General features: G+C 37.8%; 1 protein-coding gene across 1 annotated transcript in view; it reads right to left on the reverse strand.

The window, feature by feature from the left end:
• Window positions 1-2,468: 2,468 nt before the first annotated feature.
• The window catches only part of LOC115776762 (glycine receptor subunit beta-like), a 50,509-nt gene continuing 40,612 nt past the window's right edge, over window positions 2,469-12,365 (reverse strand). Inside the window, exons 8-11 of the mRNA XM_030724528.1 lie at window positions 11,862-12,014; window positions 9,533-9,681; window positions 5,514-5,672; window positions 2,469-4,487 (exon numbers count right to left, since the gene is read on the reverse strand). Of these exons, the coding sequence (XP_030580388.1) occupies window positions 4,194-4,487; window positions 5,514-5,672; window positions 9,533-9,681; window positions 11,862-12,014 (755 nt within the window). The 3' untranslated portion in view covers window positions 2,469-4,193. The remainder of the gene's footprint in view (window positions 4,488-5,513; window positions 5,673-9,532; window positions 9,682-11,861; window positions 12,015-12,365) is intronic.

Below are 12,365 nucleotides of genomic sequence, written 5' to 3' on the forward strand. Positions count from 1 at the left end.
TTAAGTATCATTGCTCATGAGTGAGGGAAGCGTGGAGCAGGACACGGACAGAAGGATTAGATTTTATGCCGGAGGCCCTTCCTGATGCAACCCTCACTATTTATCTGGGTTTGGGACCAGAACTAGGAGTTGCATTGCATAGAACCATTGCATTCTCTTATTTCAATTTTACACAGCGTCTCAAGGTTTTGGAATTGGGTTTGTAATAAAAACAAAACAACTATTTCTCAACCTCATTTTGCTAATGCCAAAAACTGAGAGGACGAGAGAGATGATGTCAAATCTTATTCTAGAAATACTGAAGTTGTCCTTCAGTATTTCTAGGATAAGATTTGACATCATCTCAAACGATGATGGAAAGGTTCGAGGACCTGTTTGGTGTGTGTATCTGTTGTTGTAAAGTTCTTGTTTTGCGGTGTTTGAAATTGTTGCCATTGTTCCCCTTGTGGGTTTTTTCTTTGAGAATGTGAGTTTCTGTGAGTTGTGTGTGTATTTCATCACTATTGTTTACATAAATATAAAAACAAACAAACAAAAGGAGAAACACACCACATCTCTTTCTGGAGAAAAGAAACTTTTATTTAACTTTCCTGAAAAGAATTCAAGTTCTTTGCAGTGCTGGGAAGCCAGTGGTTCTGAAATATATATCACAATATATTTCAAGAAAGGGCATAGCAAACAGTTTAGCAACTAGCAGTCAAGCTTAGCTGGTGCTTAAAACTGTGCAATCTAAGATCAGAATTGCTCTAGCAGTTAGCTCGAACATTCCAGCTAAAAGATATATCAGTGTTTAGCCACCAATCCGCTATCAGTCCACTATACACGCACGTGTCAGTGCAAGAGCCATCGCCAGCATTACAGGTTTCTTCCTTATGTCTGATTATATCTGTACACTGGAATGTTACTGACTGAGCTGGTTACACTTCATGTTAGGACGTATTGATGCACGAGGCTGTGCATGAGAAGCTCATGGTACAAGTTTTCAAGGTTTTCTGATAGACAGGCTTCAGAAGAAGTGATCATTTTATTTGTTTTAACCATGATTTTTTTTTTAAACTAACCAAGTAGTTTTGTTTGTTTCATTAAAAAAAATGCAACTGAAAATGGAAAATTATGCAAAACGGAAAGAATGTCCCAAATAATGTCCCCCCCCCCCCCCCCCGTTTTCATAGGTTTGTTGTATTTGGGCTCCAAGGTTTCAGTCCATATGTCTCATCTCTGTAGCGTCTCCTACAGACCAAATGTCAAACACCATAAAAAAACTTTTGGCTTTACTAGCGCTGAATACCAGTCTACTTTACAAGTACTAGTCTAGCACCTTTTTGTGATCTGTATCCAGATATCTTACCATGACCAGAAAAACCCTTTTGCAGTTGCATTTTGAATTGCATCAGCTTTAAATACCCACTGCTTGAAAGCACAATGCTTCTCTATTCAAATCAGAATTACTTAAAGAGAACAATAAAACAGGAAGACATTCAGCAGCAGCAGCAATCGCTCCTTGTTTTGTGATAGGAAGATAATTATAAACATGAGGCCTCTGAGTCCGAGGTCAGCATACCTGGACAGCTAGTTTAGATTCAGTCTTAGCAAGAAAGCTAAATTCTTCCAGTGCCTGATCCTCCTCCCAGCCTGGTCATGTTCAGCTGATGAACGAAGAACTGGCTGTGAAACTATTATAACTTTTATTTTTGCCTTTCATTTTCACTTAAGATCAAAACCCGCCATTAAAAAAACAAAACAAAAAAACATTAAAATGTTGTTTTCATTACGGCACAAAATGAAAAGGATTGTAATAAACATAATTCCAGTCAAATTCTGCTGTGAAACTAAGAATCTTGAAACAAAACAGAGGAATTATCGAAGAAAATATTCTGTTTGTCATGGAATTGATTTTGCTGTGTTGACCATCTTAACATGAAGTGTGACCAGTAATATTACCCTTAGTAAAAAGCATTTATTTCTAATGCACAGCAAACAGTTATACTTTTAACCGCAGAATCTACCGTATTTTTCGGACTATAAGCCGCTACTTTTTTCCCACGTTTTGAACCATGCGGCTTATAGCCCGGTGCGGCGTTTCTGTGGATTTTTCTTTAACCACCAGGGGGCTCTTTAGCAGGATATGAATCATGGGACGTCAAAGTTGGAAATCAAAGAAGAAAGCGCCAACAAGTGCTAGCAGCAGGCACAAAAGAGATTTTTTTCAAACTCCCTCATCATGGAAACCACAAAAAGAACTTCCTATGATGCCGCTTTTAAGTTGAGGGCTATCGACCTGGCACTACAGGAGGGAAATAGAGCCGCTGCACGTAAGCTTGGCGTGAACGAATCAATGGTGAATTGACTTGTTATAACTCAAATTTGGGGTTGTCTGTCCCCCTCTGCTGAGTGCCGAGTAATTGTGGAAAACCGAGAGCGGCGGAGATACCAGCGGCTTATAGCCCGGTGCGGCTTATATATGTACGTTTCCAGTTTTTTCCAAAAAATTTGTAGGTGCGGCTTATAGTATGGTGCGCTCTATAGTCCGGAAAATACGGTAGTTTATAACTAGCACAATGTCCTGTATTTGGCAAAGACACACATGCAGTGCCTACGGAACGTACGGGCTTTAAGGGGACTCAAGCAAAAGGACGTCAAGTTTTGTAGTTGTGAGAATTTGCAGTTATTCCCAGAAACCACAGTAATGTTTGAAGCATTGCAAACATAGAAACAGGATTTTACCAGCACAGAGTTCAGTTCCATGAAAATGTCAGTTAGTGTGGCCCACCTGGACCCCTTAAGAATCAACTGATATTTTTTTGTACAAGAGCTTGAACATATTTAAAGAAGCCATACAAAGTACTTGGAATATTTTCCAAGTTATGGGCACTAGAAGTACATCTTATTTTTTCTTTCAGTATTTTTGAGCCCTTAAAATTTCATAAGTAGAAGGGGAAAGAGAAGCCACTGAAAACCACATTTGAGCTCTTTTAAACTCTGTAAAATCAGGTTAACACATTACTCCAAGTGTCACAAACTCAAATAATCCACTCTCAAAAATTCTACTGTGATATTTTTAAGATTTGTTCTGTCACCTTGTGCTGTTGGCCTGTCTTCATCGTGATGGGAACAATGGTGATGATGTGTAACCTTGATGCCAAGAAAATGATTGTGTAGGACCTTTTGGCAATAATATATCCACTCTGCACAGTGACAGTTACGGCTTCCTTGCAGTATCTTGCTGGATTCAAATGTTGCACCAACTTTGGCCTGTTGGTAACATTGCTGGCTGAAACATGACTGATTGCTGAGATGTATGGGTTAGACTGTTCAAAGCGATGCCATGGGGTTAGGATGTGCTTACTGTTGGGTTGTTGCAAACAGGCTCTGGCTGCAGGCATTTCTAGTTCCATCACATATGCCTTTTCCATGGCAGATTTCTACACTAGGTTGTCGTGTGGTGCATATCCTTCGTAAAAGCACCAGAAATGAACAGGAATCCAGATCCACGTTTTTGTCACATTGTTTGTGGCTGTTGACTCTTCAGCTTTTATTCCCATCTAGAGTGAATTTATGCAACATCTAAGCATCACACATGCTCATGATAAACAGGTGGAAAAATCCTGCTTTCATGACTTTATGATTATCAAGACTGGAAAGGTTGCTCATGATATCAGCAAAAGGTCAAAGGTCATTTTGCACCTTTGTCCAATGTTGCGGCTGTATCATGGCTTTATTGGTTGAGGAAACAATCTCAGATTGAACGTCTGGCAGCTGATAAGGATGCCTGTATTAGACATGACTGACTAAGAATAAATCACATTTAGAACATCAAAGTAGTAAATGTAGGTGAAAAGGAGATCTTTCGTGCTATAACTTAGTTTAACCAGAGTGGATGTCATATGGTGAGATGGTCCAAAACTGAACAAAGTTTGAAGCAGCCTTATGTACTTCGATTGCCTATAACTTGGAAAATATTCATAGGATGAAAGTGATATTTTTTATAGCTTCACTGAGAATGCTAAAAATATTGTACAAAAAAAGTTGATTCTGAGAGGGTAAGGCGGGAACTTTTCTTTAACTTGACAGATTTTTATATGGAATGACCTGTATTTGACTTTCATATATCATTTACCAATGAAAAGTGTAGTTTCAGTGTCAGGGTTGTCCAGTCTGTACCTAGGATACAAATTCTTTGATTCTTCTCCCTCTCACAGATAGATTGACCAGTAGACGACATTGAAGAAGAGGAAGGAGAAGGGAAATAGGGCTCTTGCATATAGATCAATGCGCTTGGCAGCTGCTGGTATGACAGGTTTGGGTGGTGGTGGTTTCTTGTTGGCTTTGTTTTGGGACTTGAGGGCCCCTGTAACTTCTACTGGTTTACCATAACAGTCAAAGTTGGAAAGTTCAAAGTCTCGAGGTAAAGATCCCACGATGCTGAAGTCACTGGAGCGAAGGTCAGACTTTGAAGTGCAAACTTTCTTACAGCGCGTTTCAACCACCTGGTAAAAGACAGAGGCTGACTGAATACCATTAACTTTTTTTTTAAAGGATATTGCTGTGGGGACTACATGAACTAGTCCTCCTTTAAGCCATTTTCACACATGTACACACATGTTTGAATGTTTCTAGATGTTTGTGTGTGAGAATGCATCCAGTCAGTTGGCTCGGACAGTTATTGATCAGTTCCAATGTACAGAGTGAGTGTAATATCTAAATGAGCCAATGGGAAAGTAGAGCACCTCTTATTAAATACAGCTGAACACAGTAGAACATGTCCAGGAGTGAGAATGCTGAGAATGTCCTGTCATGTATTTGCAACAAGTGACAAAACTCAACTTCAGACAGCGTTCATCGGCAGATTCTCCTGCCACTGTAAACAGGTCATGTATGAAAACCTGTAAGTTCAGGGGTCTCCTGTATGAACACGGCACACAGAAAACCAGGCCTGAAACAGGCACATGCCACTTCCCAGGAAAAAGTTGGGATTTTTTCAAACAAACTTTAGGGGAGAATTTGTGCACCTTTACAGAAGATCTGATTCGTGCATGGGAACACAATGCACATGGGTGAAGTGTTAAACTGAAGCCGCAATGTTGTAAGTAGATTTGCAGTCTGGAAATCAAGCCACTAACTCAGTTTACACAGACCGTATTCTCATTAGCGTGTGATATAAGGTTGGACATTTTCAGTTATCCTGTGATTTCTGATGGGTATTCTGGGCGTGCTTATAAATGGTTTTATAAATCTAAAGATTTGCTGGATCTTTTTTGGCTTTTGTGCACATACAGACTTTTATTACATATTTCACACACTGTTTTATGCATGAGTCTCCAGGTGAGCTTGCAGGGCCTGCTATTCCATTTATATACTGCAAACAATTTAAGTGAGAACTTATACTCAGACTCACAATTAGTGGTCTGATTGTTGTTGAGCTTCTGTTTAAGGATGGATGTTGTGTTAATGTAAAAGAGAAAAATACAGTATGTCTACAGATATTTCGAGTCCATTACCCAAGTTGTGATCACCTGCAGAGTGTTGACGTGCATTGGTGTTCCACCGGTGCCATTGATGGTGTTGTTGGTTTTATTTGAAGGCTTCTTTCCGTCTTTCTCTTTCAAAGCTTTTTCTTTTGTGGCCATTTTAGCCTTCTCCTCCTCAATCAGTTTAGGACTGTTCAATATCACCTGTGCAACAAGAGGGAAAGTGAGGCACAGAGAAGAGAAACAGAGACAAAGAAAGAGACGAGAGGGGAAGGAATTAATCCTTGTAGCTGAAAGATTCTTTATATATTTCTTATGATCCTTCGGCAACTTAACTCTAATATAATACTCACATTCAGACTGATACATCATGTTTATTGATCATGTTTATGGCTGTCTCTCTCTAGAACATAAAAAACATATCAAATGCATAAACTGGGAAAATGCACCATTTTAAGAAAAATATTTGCTCAGTTTGAATTTAATGGCAGGAACACATCTCGAAAAAAGCTGGGAGAGGGCCTCGTTCAGCATCACATAGCATCCTCGCTTCTTTTCTTGTCCATAAACATCTGGGAACTGAGGAGACCATTTGCTGGAATTTGGGTGGAGTAATGTTGTCCCTTTCTTATCCAATAGAGGATTTTAGCTGCTCAGCAGTCCGGGTCGTCTTTGTCCAGTTTTTATTTCATGATGCACCAAAACTTTTCATTTGGTGAAAGCGCTGGACTGCAGGCAGGTTGGTTCAGCACACAGACTCTTGGTGGTTAGCATTGTCTTGCTGAAATATGCAAGGTGTTCCCTGAAAAAGGGCTATCTGGAAGGGAGCAAATGTTGGTTGAAAACCTGTATATACCTTTCAGCAACGAGGGAGTCATTCCAGTATCTTGCTCATGAGTGAGGGAGAAGTGGAGCAGGACACTCACAGAAAGATTAGACTTTATGCTGGAGGCCCTTCCTGATGCAACCCTCAATATTTATCCGGATTTTGGAACAGCACTAAGAGTACACTGACTTTTACTGTACAAGCTCCCAATTTCGTAGGCACTAATGCAACCCCACCCCACCCCACCCCACCAGAGAGACATGTTTTTGAACTGAGTCCTGATAACCATGATAGCCTCTCCTCTTTAGTCCAGAGGATGTGTCATCAACGATTTCCAAAAAGAAAAAGCAGTTTTCCACTTTACCTCAGTCCACTTTAAATAAGCTTTGGCACCAAAAGATGCTGATGTTTCTGGATCATGTTCACACGTGGCTGGAAGTGTGGCAGTGATTTCCATGACAGAGTCACACCTGTTTTTAATGCAGTGCTGCCTGAGGGCAGGCATCCTGATCAGTCTTGTCCCTTGCACACAGATTTCTCCAAGTTCTCCTAATCTTTTGATATTATATACTGCAGATGGTGATCTTCACAGTTTTATGTTGACAAACATTATTCTGAAATTGTTCCACAATTTGTAGGTGCAGATTTTTAGCAGATTTGTGACCCTCTGTCCATTTTATATTCTGAGAAACTCTCTAAGAAGTTCCAGTCATGTTACTGACCTGGTGTAAGTTAACCTAACTATTTGCTAAATGTTCCTGCAGCTGTTTCTTTTCAGGACAACTTTTTTCAGCATTTTGTTGACTCCATCCAAAGTTTTTTGATACATCAAATTCAAACTGAGCTAATATTTAATATGAAAGTGACAAATGTTTCAGTTTAAACATTTGATATATTTTATTGTGAATAAAATGTGAGTTTATGAGTTTTGCAAACATTGCATTATGTTATTTACATTTCACACAGCACTCTAACTTTCTTTGGAATCAGAGTTGGACATATTGCAACATTCAGACATAAAATCTAACAAACTAACAAAAGTTTGTGTGAGTCTCATTAGCCGCTGCATTTTGAAATTTCATTAACTGCATTTCATTGTGGTTTATAACAAATCTGACACCAGAGAGAAGTTTTAAAAAACTAAACAAAAGCACTGTAAATCCATTCAAATCCATAAAATAACTTGGTTGCCTTTAAAAAATAGCAAACAAACAAAACCCCCACAATGCATCCATATATGTGTTTTATATTAAGAGTCTCCTCGTCCTTCTGATGCTAAACTTTGAGTTTTGTTCAGGTCAATTAAATTTTCTGCCCCATTTAATTAAAAATATCTGTATTATTGAGAAGCAGAAATATGTGGGGCTTTTCTCCAAGCATGCAGGGCGAGGACTCGGTGAAGACACAAAGCTTTGACACTGCACTACCAGTTTGTATGTGCTTGTTCTGATAACTCTCTCATTCCAAATAAATGAACACTTTTACTGGCAACTGTCACGACATCAGGCACAAAATAAGACACGCTTTCTTTCTGTGTTATATTCAGCACAGTTTATGAGAAACTGTGTGATGCAAACCTTAATAACCTTTGTAGGATGCATTTACTTTTCCCCTCCCACAATATTGCATTCTTTAAGGGAAATACCTACAAATGCATATACAATAAGGCCAGTGACAAAATTACCCATGTCCGAGCCTTTCAGTCACAAAACTGGCAGTGAGCCTCTTTAATATTAGTTGCTTTTTGATGCCAAAAGAGGGTTTGAGCCGGCACAGACTGTTAGGCTCTACAGATGGTCAGCCAGACAAAGATGGAGATGAAGCTATGCACAGATGATTTTATGGTCTAATGATGAAGCCAGTCTAATGTTTCATCAAGTAATCAGTAAGCACTAAATAATGTATGTAAACTGCTACCAATGCATGTCTGATTGTAAATCACTTTTACTCAGCGTGGCCATGAATCCTGACCCATTATTGATATTTATCTGAATAAGACATTTGAAAACTGAAAATGAAGATAAAAGTATGTCATTGTTTTTTTATTCTGACTGAAAGTCTTTGTAATTTTTCTTCCTCAAATCTTTAGACAAATTTAACTCGCTGTAGAAAGAGTTACATTTAACCTGGTGAGCTGGCTATAGAGGAATAAATGCGTAATCATAAAAATCAGGTACTGATTTAAAAATGGTTTTCATGAGAATGTGCCTGTTTTTACTTCCTGCTAAATGAGCCTGTAGGTGCTTTGGTTTCTTCTGAAGTCTTGTTTTGATTGTGAACAAATTAAACATGGTTACATTTCATACATATTTACAAAATCTAGCTTTGGTTAAGTAGATAAGTACCTACCCATTTTTGTATGTTTTAATTTGCGTTTTGATTCATCTTAATACATAATGTATTTAATTGGTTATATTGATATTTGTATGTTTACTTTATCAGTTACTCATTTTAAATGCTTTGCAATTATTATTTCTACAGTAATTTCTTAATTTCAATTTTTAGATATTTTGGACCTACAGTGATTTCACAACTAGAGTGAGAAATGTATTTTAATGTGTTTATTTATGATTTGGTGGTTACAATGAGATGGGATACAGATGTAGGAAATCATACCAACTTTATAGTGTTCAGGGGTGGGAAATCAGACATGATATATCGTTAACATCTGGTTATATCTTGGTGAATTCAGCTGGTTAAATACACAAAGAACAGCAGCACAGCTAAGCTGACCACAGCCTGTACACAAACTCTACCGCTGCAGAGGTAAAGTCACAAAAGCCTAACCCTCCTGTGTCCACTTCTCCTAATGAAGTGGTGTGTATTTAAGCCCTGCTCTTCCTTTGTCCTTTGTCGCTTCATCTGTTAACGTCTGTGTTTCCAGACAGTTTTGGATTCTGTTTAGGTTTCTGATGGACTTCATGAACTTTTCAGCAGCCAAAATAAAGGGTTGCTTTTGGTTTAGATTGTTACTCCATGTGTCTACATTGGGTCCTAACTCTGCAATTCATTTCAGAAACCATCTGTTAGACTTGTATATAAGATCTGTATATTTGTATATCCTTGCATACTGCAATATTATTTTGCTGAATTGCCGGCATGCAATCACTGTTGCCGCCTTGTCCCAAGGCTGTCTGCCCAAGTAGGATTTCCAACACAGTTATGTGTATATAGATCTTTTACAGTATGTATTGCAAGACGTGTACACAGCACAATGTGAAAGTGTACAAGAACTGACCTGGACCACAGCGTACTCCACCAGGGATGAAAACCCAAAGAGCAGACAGGCAATGAGCCAGATATCAATAGCCTTTACATAGGAAACCTTTGGTAGCTCTGAAGCCAAGGACATACTCTCACTGGATAGAGAAAGTACTGATAAAATACCTAGAAAACAACAGATATTAATATGTTAATTTTACAATGTAATAATTATTTCTGGATAAGTAAAATTTGTGATATTTTAAGTCTGCTTAGAGAAATTAAAAGAGGAGATAAATGAAAGTAGTGATGATCACAATACACCTGAATATATATATATATATATATATATATATATATATATATATATGGTAAATGGCAAATGGTAAATGGCCTAGTTCTTATATAGCGCTTTTCTACTTAGTCAGAGCACTCAAAGCGCTTATACAACATGTTTTTTACATTTACCCATGCACACCCATTCATACAAGCACTTCCATATTAACTAAGCTAAGTGCTTTTTAATTATATAACATCCACACACATTCACACTCCGACGGAACGGTCGGAGAGCAACTTGGGGTTAAGTATCTTGCCCAAGGATACATTGGCATGTAGCCTGGAGTAGCCAGGAATCAAACCCCTGACCTTCCAATCAGTAGGTGACCTGCTCTACCTACTGAGCTACAGCCACCCCATATATATATATATATATATATATATATATATATATATATATATATATATATATATATATATATATATATATATATATATATATATATATATATATATATATATATATATATATGTATGTATGTATGTATGTATGTATGTATGTATGTATGTATGTATGTATATATATGCATCTAATAATAATAGTAGTATCATCAGGACTTAAAACATATTGAACATCAGGAAGATGTTGCTCTAAGGATGGCCTGGTTAAAGCTTCTTCTAGACATGCACCTTGTTATTTAACAGGGATGACAATTTAACTTGTTGATCTCATGTTTCATTAATAAAAGTAACTTACAGTTTTATAAAGGCCAACACAGTCAAATTTGCCTCATGATTCTACTTGTTTGAATTGCATGCCATCCATACATATGATCATGACATGTGACTGGGTTTGGTAGCTCTCACTTTACAGTAGCTTTCTGAAGATAAAAAGTAAGACACAAACTATGTTAGTCTGCACTGAGAAATAACCAATCAGACAGGCAGGAGTTCATCTTTTCCAGTGACAGATGTAGCCACATCAAATAAAAATATAAATGACACAAAGATGCCACACCACTTCTCTCTGTTCTAAACTTTGGATGGCAAGCTTTACGAAACTCACTGCAAAGCATTAATGTGTTTTTAATGTGTTTTTAGTCATTACCCAATTCACTGTTGATCATATTAACATAGTCCAAACCATATAATGCTCATTTGCTACAATTCAGAACAAGTTAGAGTGCAAGATGAGCCAGATGTTAACATTAGAGCAAGAGCATGCCCTTGACCACTGTGAGAGGTGGCTGTGGCTGAAGAGGTAGAGCAGGTCATCTATTAATTGGAAGCTTGGTAGTTTGATCCCTGGCTGCTTCAGACTTCATGTCAAAGTATCCTTGAGTGAGATACTTAACCCTGAGTTGCGCCTTCATTGGAGTGTGATTGTGTGTGTGAATGTTAGATCAAAAGCACTTAGATGTAGAAAAAACATGCTTGTATGAGTATGGGTGAATGAAGACATGTTGTATAAAGTACAAAAGAAGGAGTGTTCAAGAAGAGTAGAAAATGCTATAAGAACCAGTCCATTTACTATTTAACTTGTCACCTGTTCAATAGAAATATGGGATTTCTTCTTGCCTTAAAATATCAATAAGCTTTGTAAGCATACAGACAACTCAGAAACAAGTGCTGTGCTTTGTAAGGGGGGGAAAGAGAACATTTTGTGAATTGTATCTCTACTTTGTATAAAATTTGTATTTTTTATTGTTGATTTGCTTTGGAAACCTGTTATAAGAGGGGTCTACTTAGCATTGATTGCAGCAGCTGTTATCAACAAACTTTTATCAAACCTGAGATTTTGAAAGGAAGAGTACAAATGGAATATAATTTATCAAAATTAACAATTGCTCTGTTACATTGATTGTGCATTGACAATGGACCAGTGCCAGTGCCTGTATTGAAATACAACCAAGAAAGGACAGGGATAGCAGTCTTGGACAAAACACTGACAAAATTCTGCTCTGTATAAGGTAGTCAGTGCCTGTAAATACTGATAGACATAAAACGCAATGCAAACATTTGGATAAAGTTTATGACTGTAAAATGTTTCAAACACAGCATGTAAGATGTGTATTTGTAGTACTCACCAAGTGGCACCCTTGCAGCTGAGGCATCAGGGTTGATCCAGAATGACAACCAGGACAAAACGACAATCAACAGTGTTGGAGCATAAACTCCCATCATGTAGAAACCAACCTGCCTCCGCAATGTAAAAATTACCTCAACACAGGTGTAGTATCCTGGAAACAGAGAATGATTAAATATAGAAGACTCAAACACATAGAAACAAGATCTTAAATCTCATAGCACAAAAGATAAACAGTTGTGCATATTCAGTGTTTTCTGCATTTATTTTCTGACAGATTACCTTCTCATCTCACTGTATTTCATAATGGCAAAATATTGCGTCTAAAGTTTGTCTTCAATTTTATTTAAATAGCACCAAATCAAAACAACTGTCACCTCAAGGTGCTCTATACTGTGAGGTAAAGACCTTAAAATATTAGAGGAAAAAAATCCAGCAATCAGAGCAAGCACTTAGCGACAATGAGAAGGAAAAACTCCCTTTTAACAGGAAGAAGCCTCCAACA

This window comes from Archocentrus centrarchus, unplaced genomic scaffold, assembly GCF_007364275.1.
Source record: "Archocentrus centrarchus isolate MPI-CPG fArcCen1 unplaced genomic scaffold, fArcCen1 scaffold_37_ctg1, whole genome shotgun sequence".
Taxonomy (NCBI): Eukaryota; Metazoa; Chordata; class Actinopteri; order Cichliformes; family Cichlidae; genus Archocentrus; species Archocentrus centrarchus.